This window comes from Tripterygium wilfordii, chromosome 2, assembly GCF_013401445.1.
Source record: "Tripterygium wilfordii isolate XIE 37 chromosome 2, ASM1340144v1, whole genome shotgun sequence".
NCBI lineage: Eukaryota > Viridiplantae > Streptophyta > Magnoliopsida > Celastrales > Celastraceae > Tripterygium > Tripterygium wilfordii.
In genome coordinates, this window is record NC_052233.1 from 6,110,263 (window position 1) to 6,131,871 (window position 21,609).

The following is a 21,609-nucleotide window of genomic DNA, read 5'->3' on the forward strand; positions in this document are numbered from 1 at the left end:
CATTACCAAGAGGTTCTGGTAGTGAGTTGAGAAAGGCTTGTTTGAGATTTGTATCATCTACACCATTGAGGATGTAATGTCGTCGAGAAATACGGTCATAATGTTTTTCAAGATCACGACGTTGGAAAGAGCAACACTTGAGTTTAAAAAACTCTTCGTGAGCTTGCTCAACAGATGTTCAAACATGCCTGTGAATTCATTATAGATAGCAGTCATGAAGTGATCCATAGAAAGACCTCTGGCTTGAAGTTGCCGATATGGACCAAGGGAATTCCACCACTCACGGAGTCTACCCGTAAAACGAGTTGTAGCACGATTAATAACTGTACTATTATCTTCATGAGGAAGCTGGAGTTGAGTGACGCACCAAGCAAAAAGTTCATCAAGACGTTCCTTCCATTTACTGGGAGGGATATCAACAATAGAGAAAGGATGAGCTGGAAGAGGAGTAGGGGTAGAACTAAGAGGAGTCTGGTGGTAGGAAGAAGCAGAACTTTCAGGGTCTGACATATAAAGGTCTGGAGGAGGGTCAGGATTTTCTTGACGAATAGGTGGAGGTTGAGGTGGATTAGATGAAGAAGGATCATCAAGTTTAACCATAGAAAAATCAGAGGAAGGAGAGTGAATTAAGTTATCTAGAAGAGTGAGAATTGGATTGGATGAATTTGAGGGTTTTGGATCAAAAGGTGGAGGAGGGACAGATTTAGAAATAGATCTGGTTGGTGGCTTGGGAGGATGATGAGGTTTAGGAGGATAAAGATAAGAAGAACTATTGAAAGGTAGGGAGCTGGAGGTTGGAATTTCTAAGGGTTGTGGATGATAGTTTGGGGGCTTGAAAGCATTGATCGGCATAGAATGATGAGAGTCATGGAGGAGTTTTGAGTGAGCGTGTCTTTCCTTATCATGTAACTATGCTTCAAGAAAGTGTTTAGCTTTTTCTTTTTCTGACAAAACCAAGGAAGATCCAAGAAATCCTTGTGAAGCCATTTGCAAGAGTTCATGGTGGAGAGACTCAATCTGCCGTTTGAGGTGCTGAATAACAGATGAATGATGTTGGACTTTAGTATGAAGTGTTTGCTGAGTATCAGCAATCTTCAAAAGCAATTTATTCTGAGCAACAACATTATCAGATTGCCAATTAAGTGTGGCTTCAGCAGCAGTCAGAGGTTGCTTAAGAGAACCATCAGGTTTGAGAGTGGTGTCTTCTGGAATTTTCCAAGAGTGCTTTGCTCGATTAGCGGAGTGGTATACGATTCTAGAGCAGGAAAAGTGGCATCATACTGAGTAGTGCAGGGTCAAACATGTAGCACTGTGATGGTATATCATCTTCCAAAGTTGGAGATTTTCGAGGATATGTGACATAATAGTCAAAACCACCTGAGGATTCACCAAGAAGATCTACTTCAGGATCCCCATCAAGATAGCGTTGCTGCAACCGAGATTGAGAAGAAACTTGCTTATTCCTTTTCTTCTTCATTTTGGATCGCCGAGTCTTTATGAAATCATCATCGTCAAAGAGACAACTATCACATGTACAGTCTAGATCCCAATAACAGTGTTGAGTAATTGGGTCTTTGTAGGCATAAACTTGACGACCATGTCCATCAAAAGCAGCAATAAGAAGAGCTGGTTCAATAACTGCAATTGTAGGAAAGATCGGGGCAGGTTCAACCGTAGGAGGTGGAAAGGTAATTTCAACAGTACCATCCTTCTTTCTAATAAACTTGGGATCAGTAGATTGCAAAGGAACATCCGTCTGAAAGGAAGTTTCATAGTTGGTAGTCCAAGAGGTAGGCAAAAGCTCTTTAAGCTTTTCTCTGGTTAATTGTTTCGGAATGACAGTATTATTAGGAGCTCCCGAAGAATCAACAGTGATCAAGAGAGCGTCTTCAGTGGCTGTAGGAGTTTGCAGATCAAATGCATGATTTTGCATTCTATAAACCATTTGATAGTGAAGAGTGGCCACATAAGTAGAAGAAAGCAGGGGAGCACCAGTGACTTGGACTTGGACTTTAAGAGCACGTAGCAGCTCTGGATCTCGTAAAGGGATGTTATAGTTTGGAAAGAGTGTGACAAAGATAGTACCAACATTAAGAGTAGTTTGAACAGTTACTATACAAGCATGCTGATATTCTTTGAAACGAGCATCCAAAAGAGCTAATCAAGAAGTAACTGGTAAACCTTTTCTTCCATGAAAAAAAAGAGCAAGACGAACAACTCCAAAATGGATATGGGTATATCCTTGAGCCATCCATTGCTTAGGAAAATCCTCTGGGAGAGAAAGGTTAAACAGTTGTTCAGCTCCTGTTGCAGGAATATGACACTGATCAAACCAAGAGGCTTGAACATATTCTTTAATATGAGCTGAAGATTTTGAACGAAATAGTTGCTTGACTGAACGAGACAGTGTCTGGGATGGTTTTGCAAAAACAGTGTATGGATTTACAACAGGGAATTGAGTATTAGGGATCTAAGTTTCATCAGGAGAGTAGGTAATCTCATAAAGAGAATCACCAGTAAAAGAGTGTCGATTAAGGGAAGCTGAGGACAAAGCAGGGGATGTAGGCAAAGTGAGTGACATATTATGAGAACAGAGTACTGCCTTCAAATCAACCATACTATCTGTGCAAGATCAAAGAGAGAGAGAAACAGTATTTCAAAGTTTGACAGGAAAGTCCGAGCCAACTAAAGCCTCCCAGGGCAAAAATACTCAAGGACACGTCGCCAAACCAAGAAATCACAGAAGTTATGATATGGAGGATCCATGAAAACATGGCAACCATAGAGCATACTATTCTACAATTTCATCTCTTAATGAAAACACAAAGATAGTAGGAAAACTGAAGAATAGTACAAAAAGGTTTAGTGTGTAAACATGGCTTAGGCTCCGATACCAAAAGGGGTTACAACTATGAAACTATGAAACTTCCTTTCAGACGGATGTTCCTTTGCATTCTAATGATCCCAAGTTTATTCGAAAGAAGGATGGTACTGTTGAAATTACCTTTCCACCTCCTACGGTTGAACCTGCCCCGATCTTTCCTACAATTGCAGTTATTGAACCAGCTCTTCCTATTGCTGCTTTTGATGGACATGGTCGTCAAGTTTATGCCTACAAAGACCCAATTACTCAACACTGTTATTGGGATCTAGAATGTACATGTGATAGTTGTCTTTTTGACGATGATGATTTCATAAAGGCTCGGCGATTCAAAATGAAGAAGAAAAGAAATAAGCAAGTTTCTTCTCAATCTCGGTTGCAGCAATGCTATCTTGATGGGGATCTTGAAGTAGATCTTCTTGGTGAATCCTCAGGCGGTTTTGACTATTATGTCACATATCCTCGAAAATCTCCATCTTTGGAAGATGATATACCATCACAGTGCTACATGTTTGACCCTGGCACTACTCAGTATGATGCCACTTTTCCTGCTCTAGAATCATATACCACACCTGCTAATCGAGCAAAGCACTCTTGGAAAATTCCAGAAGACACCACTCTTAAGCATGATGGTTCTCTAAAGCAACCTCTGACTGCTACTGAAGCCACACTTAATTGGCAATCTGATAATGATGTTGCTCAGAATAAATTGCTTTTGAAGATTGCTGACACTCAGCAAACACTTCATACTAAAGTCCAACATCATTCATCTGTTATTCAGCACCTCAAACAGCAGATTGAGTCTCTCCACCATGAACTCTTGCAAATGGCTTCACAAGGATTTCTTGGATCTTCCTTGGTTCTGTCAGAAAAACAAAAAGCTAAACACTTTCTTGAAGCACAGTTACATGATATGGAAAGACAGGCTCACTCAAGACTCCTCCATGACTCTCATCATTCTATGCCGATCAATGCTTTCAAGCCCCCAAACTATCATCCACAACCTTTAGAAATTCCAACCTCCAGCTCCCTACCTTTCAATAGTTCTTCTTATCTTTATCCTCCTAAACCTCATCGTCCTCCCAAGCCACCAACCAGATCTATTCCTAAATTTGTCCCTCCTCCACCTTCTGATCCAAAACCCTCAGATTCATCCGATCCAATTCTCACTCTTTTAGATAACTTAATTCACTCTCCTTCCTCTGATTTTTCTATGGTTAAACCTGATGATCCTTCTTCATCTAATCCACCTCAACCTCCACCTATTCCTCAAGAAAATCCTGACCCTCCTCCAGACCCTTATATGTCAGACCCTGAAAGTTCTGCTTCTTCCTACCACCAGACTCCTCTTAGTTCTACCCCTACTCCTCTTCCAGCTCATCCTTTCTCTATTGATGATATCCCTCCCAGTAAATGGAAGGAACGTCTTGATGAACTTTTTGCTTGGTGTGTCACTCAACTCCAGCTTCCTCATGAAGATAATAGTACGGTTATTAATCGTGCTACAACTCTTTTTACGGGTAGACTCCGTGAGTGGTGGATTTCCCTTGGTCCATATTGGCAACTTCAAGCCAGAGGTCTTTCTTTGGATCACTTCATGACTGCTATCTATAATGAATTCACAGGCACCTTTGAACATCATGTTGAGCAAGCTCGCGAAAAAGTTTTTTAAACTCAAGTGTTGCTCTTTCCAACATCGTGATCTTGAAAAAAATTATGATCGTATTTCTTGATGATATTACATCCTCAATGGTGTAGATGATACAAATCTCAAGCAAGTCTTTCTCAACTCACTACCAGAACCTCTTGGTAATGAAGCCACGAAACTCATTGATACAAAGGGGACTTCGTTGGCTAGTCTCTCTCTTGGTGAACTTTGGTGCCATACTCTCATGGCCCTAAATAGGCTTTGCAACCAGCAGTATTTTTTGAAGAAGTTGAAACAAACCAAAATGCTGCTCGGATCCTCTTGTGATTGTGCTGATCTCAAAATCAAATGCGACAAATCCAACTGTCAATTTACTCTTCCTAAAAAAGGTTTTCACAGACGAGGGAAATCTTTATTCAGATCTTCCAACAAGTTTGCCCGACTTTTCAATCAACGTTGGAAGTTTTTTGCGTCGCAGACAAAAGCCAACTGGCTATACTAAAAGTACTAAATGCTTTGTCTGTAAAAGACCTGGCCATTTTGCTCAAAATTGCCCTCAGAAGGAACGTCGTGCTCAACTTATTCAGCAAATCACTTATCATTGTGCTGATTACAATCCTGATGATAATGATGTGGAATCTCTCTACTCCTTGGTTGATGATCCTACTGATGCCCAACTTGCTCTTCAGTATGAAGAAGATGTTGAAGATCTCCTCGATGATGATCTCTCTGACTCTTATTCTCTTGCATCGGATCTCTTCATGTTCAAGACTTCTTCCTCCTCTTCCCCCACAACTCCTTTTCCTTATGCTCAAATTCACCTCATTCCTGAAAACTATGCCACCCCAATTCCACTCATTGCCTTCTTTGATACTAGTGCTGCTGTTTTCTATTCTCAACCCCTCATTTCTTCCAACGTCTTTTTGGACTCCTTGTTCAAGGACATTCACTGCTGCTAATGGTGAACAATTTACTATTACTCTTCTTAGTAAACTTGTTCTCCTTCGTATCTTTCCTACTCTTACCCTTCGTCACCAATTTCTTGGTTTTAATCTTCCTGATAAAGATTGTCTTCTTGGTCTTCCATTCCCAATCTCTACTTGGCCCAGCTTTTTCATCCTCTTCGAGATCAATTGATTCAAAAACTTTGTGCTACTAGTCATTCTGAATTCTCTCGAAAACGTCATTTTCCTATTTGGAAAAATCTTGATTTCTTTATTTCCTTGCCCTTCAAAAGGAATGAAGATGTCACTACCACTAAAGCTAGTCATCGGGGAATGTCTCATGAACACTATGCTTTAGCCCTCACTGAACTTGATCAGTTGCTCTCTGAAGGTCTTATTGAACCCACTGTTTCTCCTTGGGCATGTGAAGCTTTTTATGTAAGTAATCATTCTGAACAAGTCCGTGGAAAAATGCGTCTTGTCATCAATTATCAACCCCTTAATCATTTCCTTGCTGATGATAAGTTCCCTCTTCCGAATAAACAACTTTGGTTCTCTAGGATTGCTCAAGCCACCTTATTTTCTAAATTTGATCTCAGAGCTGGCTTTTGGAAAACTTGGTCTCGTTCTCTCTGAACGTCCCAAAACTGCTTTATGCATTCCTGATAAACATTTTCAGTGGACTGTTCTTCCCTTTGGTCTCAAAAATGCTCCCTCTGTCTTCCAGAAAACTCTCACAAAAATCTTCGCTCCACTGGCTGACTCTGCTCTTGTTTATATTGATGTTATTTTGTTGTTTTCTACAGGACAGGATGAACATAAGGCTCTGTTACAACACTTCTTTAACATTGTTAACAGCCATGGTATTATTCTCTCAGAATGAAAAATGGTTTTAGCTCAAGAATCATGTGACTTTCTAGGTCTCACCTTCACAAAAGGTTCCTATGTCTGATTTTCTACCTCGCATTGCTCAGCATTTGCGCTTGCTTCATCCACTTCTCAAAAAGCATGCTCCTCTATAGAATTCTCAGCATTCAGCTGCCATTCAAGCCATAAAACTTCAGGCACAGACTCTTCCAGCTCTCAAAATTCCTGCTCATGGTAAACGTGTTCTTCAGACTGATGCTAGTGATGAATATTGGGCTGCTATTCTCTTTGAAGAAGATGCTCATTCTGTTCGGCATGTTTGTGGTTACAAGTCTGGTCCTTTCAAAGAATCTGAACTCCACTACCATTCTACTTTCAAAGAAGTTTTGGCTGTGAAACGAGGCATTGAAAAATTTCAATTCCACTTGCTTGGACATCATTTTCTGGTCGAGATGGATATGTCTGCTTTCCCTAACATTCTCAAATTCAAAGGGAAGCAACTTCCTCATTCTCAGTTACTTCGATGGAATTCTTGGTTTGCCCAATTCACTTTTGATGTTGTTCATATCAAGGGTAAAACCAATGTTCTTGTTGATATCTTCTCCAGAAATCTTGCTCTCTGTTCTATTGTTTATCTCCTTCCTTTCGTGGGAATGTTTTCTCCATCTTCCTCGTCTTCTACTAATTCCTGTTTTGATATTTCTCCTCAAGCTATTCTCTCTAAGTTATCTTTTGAGGTTGCTGTGCATATATTCTCTCTTGTTACTAAACCCCATGCCTTCCTTTCCTATCAGGCTTTTCTCAAAATCTCCACTTGTAATCATGGTTATACCCTCTCTGGGTGTTTACATGATCCCTCTTTCCCTTTCCTCAATCTTTGGCAGTTTAAAGATTATTATTATGTTTCTACCCCTATGATACTCTGTCTTAATTACCTTCTTCAACTGTATCATATTGGTTTCCAATTCTCTGTTGGACTTCTTCGTTGTTATATTAATCTCTGTCAGAGACATTACCCTTTCTTTCCTCCTATTCCTGCTCGAATCAATTTGTCCCTCTTCCTCTCCTGGTTCCAACCTTTGTCTCAATGGATGACTCTTCTTGACTCCTACAGAGTTGAGTTTATCCGTTTTACTTTCTATCGTCCTCTTTCTCTTACTATAGATCCTCACTCCTCTGGCTATCTAGCCACCTATTCTCCACAATTTACCATCATAGACTATGACACTTGGCCTACTGATGTCAGCACAACAGAAGATATTACTGTTGATGTTTCATGCTGTAGAGATCATAATTACATGCAACGTTTTCGGCCCCACATGTGTGATCTTAATGGGTATCGTCCTGCACAGATTCCCATTGCTGTCTGGCGGTAGCCTTATGTTAGTACTTTTGCTGAGGAAATTGAATCTAATCTCTTCGATTGGAATGAAACATTTGACGACGGTTCTGATTGGACTACACATCGTATCCAGGAACAGCGCTGACCTCCCTAAATTCATCCTGTCTGTGAAAGTAACATCAGAGCTTTTGCAAAGCTTTTGTATAATGATGTAAATTACTGTGTGTCTTGTTGTGTGCTCAATAATTGTAATGAACCATGGTTAATACTTGTGATAACCATCTCTATTCATTCTCTGCTCTCTATATAAAGAGCCCATATGTAAAAAGAATGTATCAAGATCGAGATAATATAATATGTATTATTTTGATGATCAGCATTCGAATCTGTTTTGTATTTAAAAAAAAGAATAGTCAAAACGGGAAAAAAATAGTCAAAAGCGGAGATAGATAATTAGATAGTGAAAAGCGGAGATGACACCTGGAAGATGGAAAGTGGAAACCAAAGGCGCCACTGGTTTGCGCAAAACAACGCAGCAGTAGCGATCACGAATCACGGCAATGACGCGTAGTAATGTTGTTAGTTCCAGAAAAACCATAAGTGGTAATCCCGTACATAAAACATTGGGTCTCTAATCTAATCTTGGGCATTATTTTTTCTCTCACTATAAATACACTAATTCTCTCCATCTTCTACACAATCAAACTTAAAACAATACTATTTCTCTTAAATCATCCAACCAAGCATGTCTAGCACCGCTGGTCAAGTCATACGCTGCAAAGGTAATCAATCTCAATCTCATCCTTCTTATTTTTTTTCTTTTTTTGTTTGCTGATTTAGTCTTGGTTTTTGGGTTGTCTGACTTTTGGGTTGTCCTGATCGTTTTGATTTCCTACTAGTTTATGAGGAGCTGATAAGTAATTGGGTATCCATGTATTGCATTTGCAGCTGCGGTGGCATGGGAAGCAGGGAAGCCACTAGTAATTGAGCAAGTGGAGGTGGCACCACCACAGGTTAATGAAGTTCGGTTGAAGATTCTGTTCACAGCTCTCTGCCACACTGATGTCTACTTCTGGGAAGCCAAGGTAACAAACAAACCTCACAGTCACACCACATCATGCCTATTCTACTTAACTTGTCTTTAATTTGTTTAATGAGAGGGAAAATGCCATGCCCATCTGACTTGGTCACTGTAAAGGAAGAAAATTTGGACTCTCAAATTCTTGAGGCAATGGGCTTTTCAGGCTTAACTTTTACATTATTTCTGATATACTGACATTTGTATGCTTTCCATTTCAGTGTAAATATTGGATTTTTAAGTTTCTATAGCTTGTTCAAAAATATGAACTGAAATTCAACTCCCACATTCTCAAAGCAATGGCCTTTTTTCAAGGCTTTACTTCCATAATTTCTGATATCCTAACATTTGATGCCCTCCATTTTAGTTTTAATCTTGAATTTTTAAGTTTCTTTTGCAGCGTATGACTTGTTTGAAGTATCATCATTGACATTATGTTTTCCCATGTTTCTATGTTTGTTTGAATACTGTTTCTTGAATGCGACTTATATTGTTATTAGATCGAAATTGAATGGTTCCGTTTACGTTGCAGGGCCAGACACCAGTCTTTCCTCGCATATTAGGTCATGAAGCTGGAGGGTATGTCTATTTTTGATTTAAATACTATTCGTTGGAAGAGCTTGATGTAAAATTGGATCTAGGCTATGTTTTTATTGGATTATATTTGATGTTATTGATTCGCAGAATCGTGGAGAGCGTCGGTGAAGGTGTTACTGATCTCAAACCTGGTGACCATGTCCTCCCTGTGTTCACTGGGGAGTGCAAGGAGTGCCCACACTGTCTGTCAGAAGAAAGCAACATGTGTGATCTCCTTAGGATCAACACTGACAGGGGTGTTATGCTCAGTGATGGCAAGTCAAGATTCTCTATTAATGGAAAGCCCATATTTCACTTTGTTGGCACCTCCACCTTCAGTGAATACACTGTTGTCCATGTGGGCTGTGTTGCCAAAATCAATCCTGAAGCTCCCCTTGACAAAGTTTGCATTCTTAGTTGTGGCATATCCACAGGTTAGGGGAAAGAAGTGCTTTCTTTCACACATTGCTGTATGTATTTTCAATGTATGGGGATTAATGATTGGCATTTTGTGGTTGTAGGTCTTGGTGCTACTCTGAATGTTGCAAAACCTAAGAAGGGTCAATCTGTAGCTGTTTTTGGGTTGGGAGCCGTTGGCCTTGCGGTGAGTTGTGCTTGTTGCTTTGCTTCAGCCCTTCTGTAGATATGCTTGTAATAATCTACTCTCATACTCTTCTTCCATATGATATTTCAGGCTGCTGAAGGTGCAAGGATGGCTGGGGCTTCAAGGATCATTGGTATTGATCTGAACCCGAGCAGGTTCAATGAAGGTAGATTCAGACTGGCAATTTACCTACATACATATAGTAAAATCCAATTCAGTTCATTCTTTCTTCATGTTTAGGCTCCTAATTGCTAGTTGATGATTGCTGAAATTCCTATTCTTGATGACAGCTAAGAAATTCGGTGTTACCGAGTTTGTGAATCCAAAAGATTATGACAAGCCTGTACAAGAGGTTGGTTTCAAAAAAAATTCATTAAATATGATTATAATGATTTTAGAACAAGTGCATAGGTATATGATAATTAACAACATTTGCGCTGATGATGGTTTTGATAATCAGGTGATCGTTGAGATGACCAATGGAGGAGTCGACAGGAGTCTTGAATGCACCGGAAGCATTCAGGCCATGATCTCAGCGTTTGAATGTGTGCACGATGTAATTATCTTGTCGAGCCTTATTTGTTGTTTGATTGCTGTTCTAAAAGATTTAGTTAAATTTCTGATCACGTGTGTGCACTATTTTCAGGGTTGGGGTGTTGCTGTACTCGTTGGTGTACCAAACAAAGATGATGCATTCAAAACACATCCCATGAAATTCTTGGACGGAAGAACTCTCAAGGGTACCTTCTTTGGCAACTACAAGCCGCGCACTGATATTCCTGGCGTAGTCGAAAAATACATGAACAAGGTTAGCTTTTTTTGTGAAAGAACGCAGTTCTTTTGCAGGACTAAATTGTAGCAAAGTTATGTATCTACATAAACTTGTTTTGTGATTGAATAAATCATTGAACGGATTCCTGAAATTCACTGACATTCTGCTATTTTTATGGTCTGCAGGAGCTAGAGCTGGAGAAGTTCATCACTCACATGGTGTCGTTCTCGGAGATTAACAAAGCCTTTGATTACATGCTGAAAGGAGAGAGCCTTAGGTGCATCATTCGCATGGACGGTTAGATGATCATAACTGCAATGGTGAGCATCAGCAGATATGCAATCTCTACTATGTTAAAAGGAATGGTTTTTAGTATTGCTGTTTCTTGTGAACTTGTGAAATAAAACAGGTTACATGTACTGGGTTTACTGCATTGTGCACTGTAAATTTGTTTTTTTTTTTTGAAATCCTAAACACTCCTGGTGTTTTGTGCTTTTCCTTCTATTTTGAATAAGAGGCTCTTTGTCAATATCTTTAATTACTCCCCTGTTTTCTCTGTTTCTAAGAATTCTTCCATGTTTGCTCTTTCTGGCAATAAACAACTGCAAATGCGATGAAAACAAAACGTTCAAAATTGTAGAATGCATCTTTATTGATTTCCATCAGAAACAATACTCCTGCGGCCCAGCTAAATTAATTAATTATTAAGTAAACTGGAAACTAATATACACACTGGTCATCTTCTTATTGTTGATTACACTGAATTCGTAATTGCTTGGGAACAGTTTGATAAGCTTATTACACTAATTTCATTACTGAAAGTGTTGTCCTTGAGGGGCATCAACTACATCAGCTATGGTGAGCTTCTCTCTGTCAAAGGAGATCTTCTAAGTTGTACGGCCCAACAAATGATGAAGGTCCATTCCACAGAGCCTTCGCTATTTGTTCATGGAACCTATCGGTCGGGTGATATACGTCCCACCAAATATACTCGTCAGAGTTTTCACATAATTTATACTCTGTCACCTTCCTGTTGCCCCCACAACTGGAGATCCCACCGTACGGTCCTGTCCCGCAACAAGCATTCACTCCCTCCTTGAAACCTTAATTCACACAATTTGATTACAAGGTGTTTGATATATATAGTACACAAACGAAAATGATAAAAGATCTCAACAGTTAGTATTTCAGTTATCTCAGCTGTTGAGTTGGACGAACATAATACAAGTGAATTTGTGGGCTCCACATATCGTACATGACTATATGATGCGCATGAAATCTTGTACGTATAACTCAACAACTGGGATAGCTGATAACTAGGATATCAACCACTGAAATCCTTATCATAATTGACGAGCGAATCATTTATATTGTGCCCATGCTTCTAATTTTCGCTGTTTTGGGCATGGAAAAAGCGTACTTACCATACTTAGTATGACTGCTGATTCTGTCATCAAGCCAATCATAGAAATTGGAGTCAGAATATTTGAATCCTTTAAGGATTTGTTCAAGGGTTGCAAGGACAGGCTTGAGAGCCTTATTATGTGTTATTGCAAGAGCAGAAGCTGCCTCAAAGCAACCACCATCTTCACTGCCTTTGGGGTTCAGGGCTCTCAGAGCAGGTAAGCAACCAAGTGGAGACAAGCTTAGAAATCCAAATTTTCTTGCTCCTCTCTCATACAGGAACTGAATATATATAACAAAATTAAGACAAAAATATCTACAAATGTTAATAATTAATTGTAACCTTATATATGGGTTTTACCTGAACTGCCTGTGTCAAGTTCCCAATGACCATCCCAACATACGTTTCAGGGACATGTAGTTCCTGCATTTTTGGATTACCTAAATAACCAACTATGTAATCATTGCTTCCAATACTAATGAAATACACTGCTTCTGCTATGACTTCTTTTGCTTTCTCTTCTCCTAACTTCTTTGTCAATGATTTTTGCACCTCTTCGAAATTTCTCAACTGTGTTGGAAGATCAATTACCTAAAACATGAACTAAAAAAAAATCAGAATTATAACTTTTGAACAAAAAATTAGATTATTATTTTTAGAATAAAAAGAGTACTTACCAACCCAAAATTGGTCTCAGGAAGAACACCAGATCCACCAGAGGCAAAATTAACTCCATTTGAATAATCAGCAGATGGTTGCAGAAATGGAGGAATCAATGGCAATTCTGCATATTCAGCTGCATAGACGGTATAACTAATATTATATCAGATGAAGGTATATATATGAAGAGACTAAGATGATAAACTGAAGGATTAATAGTGACCAATATAATCAATTATGACGCGGCCATCGGAGAAGCGTCCGGTAGGCCCTTCAAAGAATCCGTTGTGGCCATAAGGCTTAAAATTTGCTTGGTTTTCAGGGATGGTTTTGATGTAATTGTTGTTGCCAGGATCGACGGTGGAGTCTCCGAAGATGAATAAGGCACTAGTCCTCCTCTCTAACGGACTACCCCCAGATGCCCTGATCAAACTAGTACTACACAATAATAAAACTGCATAGAGTCTTAAGTATTGCATATGAGCATTAACTTCTGCCATTATTGGACTCAGAACTCAGTAGTGCTGCAGATGAGTACTTTAGATTGTTAAGGCAATTATATATAGGCATAGCCTCTTTGGCATAGTTTATATAAGCTAGTTTATAAGTTCTAATAAGCTCCAAGAAATAAATTTTAAATTGAAGTTTATTTTAGAGGTTTTGTTTGTTTGTTTTCATTTCTTCTTTTTTTTAATTAAGATAATATTGTATATATAATATTATAAACATTTTAAATTTTAATTTATTTTATATAAAAATTATTTTGTAATATGTTAGCGTCAGTGATAAGTTTAACTTAAGAACTAACCCTTACTTCACAGTTTATAAATTAACTTATCTTTTACACCTCATAAACTAACTTAGTTTGACAACAAATAAGTTTTGTTGAACGGAGTCAAAGTATATACCACGGGACAGTTATTTTTAATGGTGATGAAAGCAAGAATGGCCAAAAAAAATATTTATTATTGTCACCATATGATGTATGGTAAGCTGAAATACTATATTAAGTTGTTTATAATTCAAACATACTAGGCAATATTATATGTCCAGTTCCAGACTTGGTCCAAACATTATATAAAAAACATTTCGGACTTCCAATCCAATGGCGCCAGATGATATGTGAAGCTAGAAGTCTCATCTGGAGTAATTAAAAATTTTATCTTAATTACCAAGAAATCAAACCCTTCCAAGTTGAACATCACATTGTATTTATCGCGTTTGACTTGGTGGTTGGGAGCTTGTAGGTTCGAGCAATTGAAGCTTATGGTGGGCTGACATAACAGATGAGTAGTGAGTTATTTTATTTTATTTTTTATTATGACAAGAGATGTGTAATTCATGTTAGAAAAATTTTAATTACACCACATAAACTATTAAGTTTACACCGTCTATTTTAACCTTATAAACTTACATCAAATATTTAATGGATAATCTAAACTTCCATTCACTTGCAAAATTGTGATTTATGACTTTATGCATCCAAATCATGCGACTCCTTTACAACAGCTCTCTCTACGGAAAACTCATATTCTTGGCCAGCCTCACTTTTCCCAAAAGTAAGAAGATAACCTTATTTTTTTCAAAAGCTAAAGTTGCACGAGAATATAAGATTAGATGATGGAATCTAGAAGGGATGAGTATATGGCTTTTAAGGAAAAATTACTTAATAATGTAAATTGGGGTTTAATTGGGGAAACAAACTCCATGTGGGAAAAAATCACAACTTATATCAAACAAGTAGCAAAAGAGGTACTTAATGAGTCGAACGGTCCTATACCTAAAGGCAAAGAAACATGGTGGTGGAATGAATATGTTAAAAATGCAATTAGGATGCTATAGAAAGTTACATATATAACGGTAGAGACGATAATAGTTATGAAACATACAAAGTTACTAAACAAGAAGCTAAGAAGATTTTAGGAGAAGCACGTCACAAATTATATACGGAGTTATATAACAAGTTAGATACAAGAGATTGAGAGAAAACTACTTATAAGCTAGTTAAAACACGTGAAAGGAAACTTAGGGACCTAGATCATTTAAAATGCATCAAGGATATAGATGATGAAGTTTTGGTGAAAGACGTAGAAATTAACGAGAGGTGGAGATATTACTTCAATGAGCTACTAAATGGCAGTCATGGAGGGAACATTGAATATCTCCATATCTCTCATGAAAATAGGAATCCATAGTATGTAAGACGTGTTAGAGTGACTGAAGTGAATGAAGCTTTAAGAAAAATGAAAGGGCGTAAAGCCAAGGGATAGGATGAAATTTCAATTGAAGTATGGAAGTGCGTAGGAGATGTAAGTATAGCATGGCTCACTAGGTTATTTAATCAAATTATTAAGACCCATAAGATACTTGATAAGTGGAGGAGAAGCAATATAGTACCTATATACAATAATAAATGTGATATCTAAAGTTTTAACAATTATAGGGCCATCAAACTTATGAGTCATACATTAAAACTTTGGGAGAGAGTTGTGAAGTAGAGATTGAGATCTGTATCCTTGATATCCGAAAATCAATTTGGCTTTATGCTGATGCAATATTTTTATTAAGAGGACTTGTAGAAAAATATAGATAAAAGGAAAAAATTACAGAACAATTGACATTCTTTCTCTCCCACATTTTCTCCACACACATGACATCATCAGCTTTGACTTTTTTTCTTTTATTAAACGAAACTTCAAAATGGTCTCTCTCTCAAAATATATGACAGAATTTCAAAGAAAATTATATATACGTAGAACTCTTTCAAATAAGATCCATTCTCGATATATTCTGAAATGAAAAAATTTCGCATATAAATTTAGTGCAGATAAATTTATCTGCAGTGGATATAATTTATGTACAGTGTAGATAAATTTTAATATATAATAACCATAGGAAAACCACAACAGATAATGTAGCTAAACTAATGCATATAAATTTAAATATATACAACCCATAATAAAACCACAATAAATAATGGAGATAAATTTAGTGCGAAATTGTGTATATACGATTTACAGCTCCGATGTCTAAATGTTTATTGGTATAGAGTATAACTACCTAAGCGATTGTTGGCTCTCGATCTAAGTCCCTGTCGTTTACCTTTTATTTCTTCTCTGTCTTATTCTCTTGGGACCTCCTTTATCTCTTCGCCCTCTCCTTTTTCAGGGTCCTCCTCCTCTTTCCCTTTGGACAGCTAACCCCATCTTCAGTGCCCTGCATACCTCCTTTATCTTTTTTCCCCTTTTCTCCTCGCTCTTTCCCGCCATTTTAAGGATCCTCGTCTGCCTTTCTCTCTCTATGCCTTTGTCAGATGATGCACCTGCCCGACCTGGCTGGCCAAGAGAGTGTGTACCTTCTCCATTTTGGTGGGAGACTTTTCTTTGCTCTCAAGGAAAGGATCCCTATTGGTCTCGTCCTTGTTAAGTCTCCATTGGGCTTAAAGGAAAATGGGCAGAATATGACCTTCGGATTCTAAACTAATCCAAGTAGGTCAGGGCCTAGCAAAGAGGAAAAATTCATTTAAAAGCTTTGTTCTTCTCAAGGTGTGAAGGGAGTGAGACATCATGTTAGACTACGCATTTCTGGTTCCAAGCGACTCAGAAATTGATGACGATGCTTCCTTTTCCGAGCGAATTGACTATCACTCTGCCTATAAATGAGGAAGGTTCGGGCTTTGGTTATTCAACGAGTTCTGTACACCCAGCAAGATGAAGAGATCTAGGAAGCGATTGAAGGCGGAGGAAGTGAGTCTCGGTTGCACAACATCATTGGAGCTCTCATAACCCTTTTTTGGCTACGATCCAGTTCTAATAGCGTCCCTTGGATGACGATCTAGTCCTGCTAACGAAGTGGCAGAGCCAGCGACCATGGCTAATCCTCTTCAGAGCTCAATCAGGGAATCAACTCTAGAGAGGAGGGTCGAAGGAATTTGTAACGGTGAAGTTGTGATAAGGGAACCAACCAACCCTTCCGCCTTGGAAGAGATGGTAACAGTCAGCCGAGTGTTTTTTGTAATTAGTTTCGCAAAAACCTTTGTAATTGCAACCTTATTTAATAAAATTACAATTTCTTGATTCGATTTGAGTATAAACTGTTGATTTTCTGGTCATTGGGGGTTACAGTTTCACTCGTACAAAGTTGCACTCGTAGAACCTTAGTAGGGTTCCCGCTCGAAGGATAATCATCTGGGCCGCCCAAAAATAGGGTACTACAGTTGCTCATTTTGATTGCCTTTCTTGAAAATGAGGCAATCGAAGGAATAGTCCCATTTGCTGGATGGTTTCTGAGCCATGCTCAATAGATTAGGCTCTATGAAAGGAATACAATCTTCCTGTCACAATTCTTCACCAACCAAATATCGGAATCCAAGGAATTCTCATTCTTGTTGAATCCAAGGAATTTCCATTCTTGTTCCCATTCTTGTAAATTATTGTCATTCCCATTCCCATTCTCATTCTCATTCTCACTCCCACTCCCACAACTAACCAAACATAACATTATTTTTTATAATTAATTTCAAAAAATAAAAACAAAAAATGATTGTCAATTTCAAATTTTGAAATACATCTAATTTACAAAAATATTTTTTTCGATCCTTCACGAGAAAATCTATTTGCTCACACAAAAACGGGACTGAGAAAAGATACAGACTAAGAAACGCCCGAACAGCCCGTACAATAAAACAATGACGGGACGCAATCACTTGCCATCCCGAACCCACCATCACTTGATCGACGAACCACGCCTCCTTAACCGCCATCACGCAACGGCGGCAATCTCGGCTAACCGGCCCCATCCATCCGTGCTCCTCGAGGATCGTATCGAAATCCAGCACCGGGAGATCCAAGCTCTCCTCCTAGACAATCAACGGCTAGCGGCTACACACGTGGCGCTCAAGCAAGAACTCGCTCTCGCTGATGAGGATATACGCCACATATCGGCTGCTGCGGCCAGCGTGAAAGCCGAGAGGGACGATGAAGTGCGAGAGGTGTATGAAAGGTCCCTGAAGATGGAAGCCGAGGCGCGGGCCGTCGACGCGATGAGTGTGAAGCTCAATGAGGTGCGAGCTGATATAGAAAAGCTCAACGCGTCCCGCATGGAATTGACGGCGCGGCTACAGGATATCAATGCCGAGCTTGCCAATGTGCAACCGGAGTCTGAACAGGTGCTGGCCATGAAGACGGAGATAGAGACCATCGGTAAAGAGGTTCAAAAAGGAAGGTGATTTTTCTCTCTGATCTAGTCTTTCGGTATATTGATGATGAATTTTGAGCATTACCGCCCTAAATTGACTCCTAGGAATGCGATTGAGAATTCCATTAATACGCATTTGTTTTCTGTTTCAGAAAAATTGTAGATTTGATTTATCGAATCCTACTAACTGTCTTTATCATATAATTGTCAATTTCTACTAGTTTATGACTATTATCAGAATGGTGTTATTGAAGGTAGAGGACTTTCTTCTAGTTGAGGAAAAAATTGATAAGATTGCAATAGAAAATAATGGAGAATTAATATGCATGAGTGTGATAGAATGAATACTAGACTGAAGTTTCATAGAAAACATAGATTGGGATTATGGGAATCTGCATTAAGAAGTATTTGGCGGATTATGTGATTTTAATTTCAAGATTTCTTAGTGTGCTCTTTTTGTTCTTCGATTTAAGCAGGGCTGCTATTGAAATGGAGAAAAAGACACATGCTGCAAACCTCGAACATAGGCAAGTGATGGAGAAAAGTATGGTTTCCATGACTCGTGAAATTGAGAAACTCCATGCTGAGCTGGCTAATGCAGAGAAGAGAGCAAGGGCGGCAGCTGCAGCAAACCCTGGTAAATTTGATTGTCTTGTTTGTTTGTTTGTTCTCCCAAGATATGATCAGTTTTTTTCTTAAAAAAGGAAAAGGATAATGATCATTTTCAAAATTTTGTATGTTCGTGTGTCTATATATGATAATTTGTTAAGTACGATCTGGACAGAAAATTTTTCTGTGAGGCTCTTAACATTTTGAGTGATTTATGTTCAGGTCCTGGATATGCTGCTCCGAGTTATGGCACTCCTGAAATGGGGGGATATGGAGGAAGTCCGTATCCTGATTCGTACGGTCTGCATCAGGTATGTTCTCAGTTCCCGCTTTAGTTATGTCTTCAGGACTCGCGAATGTCATTGCATCTCATTGCATGCTGATGAAAAGTGATGATATTACTAAACAGAATATAGAGACAAGAATAATAATTCTTCCAATTTTTCTCCTGTAAATATTACATGACAGAGTGACAAACTCTCATTATCTCTCTGTCTGAATATATCAAAATTCTGGAAATTGAATATAAAGCGAAAACAAGACATATAAACAAGAGTTGAGAACAACATGTGTAGCCTACAGTTACAGGATGTCTGCAAATGGACTAAGCTAACTTATGCTATGGTTTGGCTGAGGTCAGCTCAAATTTTCATTAGCTTGGACTTGATGCATGCTGAAAAGCTTATGTCAATTTCATTATGGATCTTGTCTCGAACCTACCTGTGCTACTTTCTGCCTATAATATGTGCCTTATGCTTTCCCCGAGCATACAAATTTTCTAGTTAAACACCATAATTTTGGAACTTGAAGATGCAAATACATAATAAAGCTCATTCTTCTTGCATTAAGTTACACCTTGTCTGCAAAAATGATTGGACCACATGTGAAGGAGAGAAGCACCCCTCTGATCCTCTTCCTTTATGATTGTGGAGATATAATATGTTTGATTTACTAAATAGCAGTATGTTTTACACCCTCCAACCCAGTGGGAATGCTCGGAGAAAACCACTAACATGTGCTCCGCTTTTAGGTTCAGGGCGATGCTGATGCTATCCCTGAGGTGTCTGGAGCAACGTCACATGGTTCTTATGATGCACATGGAGTTCATGTAACCAGATAAGTTTTTTTTCAAAGGTTTAAGAGACAAGTTTTATATGATGCTAGAATATTTTGGAGAAACACTGAAACAGTCTTTCAATCCGACCAATATCTCCATTTATTGACTAGTAAAGTGAAACAGAATTTTCAGACAAGGTATGCATATGTGCGATGTTTCGTCGTCATATAGTCGGTGGTCCTACCACCAAACTCTTGTGGGCAATCGCCCTTTGCGACTAGTGTAGCTGTTGGTGAAAATTTTCATGAATAGAGTGAAAACTAAGCACTGTCAGCACTTCTGTTGACGTTCTTGCTTTACTTTTGATATGCACCTCATCCTCGTCCTCGTCCTCAATTCATCATTGATTCATCTCCAAAATATTAATCTTCTCGATTTGCTACTTCTAGCAATGTAATCCATGACTAGTCTCTTTAGGAGAGCATTTTTGGACATGATCACATTGGTTTCTAAATCAAATTAAGCTCAATCATATTTCACTTGTTATGATACTTTCAGACCCCACCCTCCATAGACATTGATTAGAGGATAATAATAATAATGATAGGGACGTTACAGAAAGAAAAGTAATTAAGGGTGTTTTTGGTAGAGAGTGACAATTAAGAGTGTTTTTGGTAGAGATAGGGTCCTTTTGATAGACCGGTTGAATTGATTTTCAATGCTAGCGGAAAAGCTGTGAGAAAAAAACTGTGCTTAAAACTGTGAAATATACTCTGACTTGTTTGGTGAACTAATAGTGACGCTACCGGAAAAGCTGTTGACTAAAAGTGTTATCTAGAATTTAATATTAAATTTAATCTAATAAATTAATTATTATTAGATTAATTTTAAGCATAACTTATAAATATTAACTTTAAAATTATATTAAATTTTTATCATTACATTAAATATCTATATATGAGCTTTTATTATAATAATAATTATAACAACAAAGTGCTTGTTCGGCACAGCGGATCGCAAAACCAGTTTGCTAGAGGTCTCGCTTTGCGAAATCGTTGTGCCAAACAGCACAGCAGGAGCGACGGATCCACTGGCACGATGTCCCAGAAACTCTGATCTGGAGCTTCTGGGATGGCGTCTCACAGCAATTTATTTTTCATTTTTTTAATCGTGGGGCCCATGTATCATAATGACTTTTGTTTTTTTTGGGTTTTTACTCCTAAGGACAAAAAGTAAAAGTTGTATTCCAATAAGGACAATCTAAAAAAAAATTAGAAAAAAGTACAGAACGTACAACTTTTCAAAATATCCTTCTTTATTCTTTTTCCTCCTTCCTTGCTCCACCATATCGGAAGTTCACCGTCCGATCACCGTTTTTGACGAACCAACTATCGAAATGAAGCTCTAGGTCAGCCCAATCAAAGCCCAACCATTACCGACGATCGATTATCGCTTGGGTCGTTGGAAAAGCTTCATGAAATCACATTCACCATTTGAAAAAGAGCTAGATCCGTCCAATATGCCCAATGTCGACGACTATCAACGCCCCCAATCAACTCCATGTACCAAGGCGCATCACCTATGAGGTTTTATTGCTTTTTCGAACTCTTTTTTTCTTCTAAAATCATATCTGAATATGCAGATATTATATCTGTTTCAGATCTGTTTTGATATGTTATCTGTTTCGAAACTTCAAACAGATAACATTTCATTAAAAAATAGATAACATTTTAACAAGACAGATAACATTTAGCAAGACATAACATTATGACAGATATCAAATTAATCGAAACAGATAACATATCACCTGCAGTCTGTAGGTCCCAAAAAACCACGAAAATCACTACAGAAAATGCAGAAAATAATGATGTGATGATAAATCGAAGGAAAACAACAAGATCTATAGGTCCCGTGGTGAGTATGAGTATATCTAATTCGAATACAACAAAAATCGAGATGAAAAATCACTA

General features: G+C 38.3%; 2 protein-coding genes and 1 pseudogene across 3 annotated transcripts; 2 read left to right on the forward strand and 1 right to left on the reverse strand.

Moving 5' to 3' along the window:
* The first annotated feature begins 8,302 nt into the window (after positions 1-8,302).
* Positions 8,303-11,243, forward strand: LOC120012434 (alcohol dehydrogenase). Its single transcript, XM_038863861.1, has 10 exons — positions 8,303-8,464; positions 8,631-8,767; positions 9,293-9,339; positions 9,445-9,770; positions 9,858-9,940; positions 10,031-10,106; positions 10,231-10,292; positions 10,401-10,496; positions 10,587-10,748; positions 10,898-11,243. The coding sequence occupies exons 1-10, from the start codon at positions 8,428-8,430 to the stop codon at positions 11,012-11,014; spliced, it is 1,143 nt and encodes a 380-aa protein (XP_038719789.1). The 5' UTR covers positions 8,303-8,427; the 3' UTR covers positions 11,015-11,243.
* On the reverse strand, positions 11,160-13,334 carry LOC120012425 (annotated as a pseudogene).
* A 4,075-nt stretch (positions 13,335-17,409) lies between these two features.
* On the forward strand, positions 17,410-19,975 carry LOC120012439 (protein FLC EXPRESSOR). 2 transcript variants are annotated; one of them, XM_038863873.1, is made up of 4 exons: positions 17,410-18,000; positions 18,450-18,610; positions 18,805-18,893; positions 19,619-19,975. In XM_038863873.1, exons 1-4 carry the CDS (start codon positions 17,465-17,467, stop codon positions 19,700-19,702), a joined length of 870 nt encoding a protein of 289 aa, XP_038719801.1. In that variant the 5' UTR covers positions 17,410-17,464; the 3' UTR covers positions 19,703-19,975. The 2 variants fall into 2 exon arrangements, with proteins under 2 accessions (XP_038719801.1, XP_038719797.1); XM_038863869.1 differs by having other exon boundaries at positions 17,411-18,000; positions 19,613-19,975.
* The last annotated feature ends 1,634 nt before the right edge of the window (positions 19,976-21,609 follow it).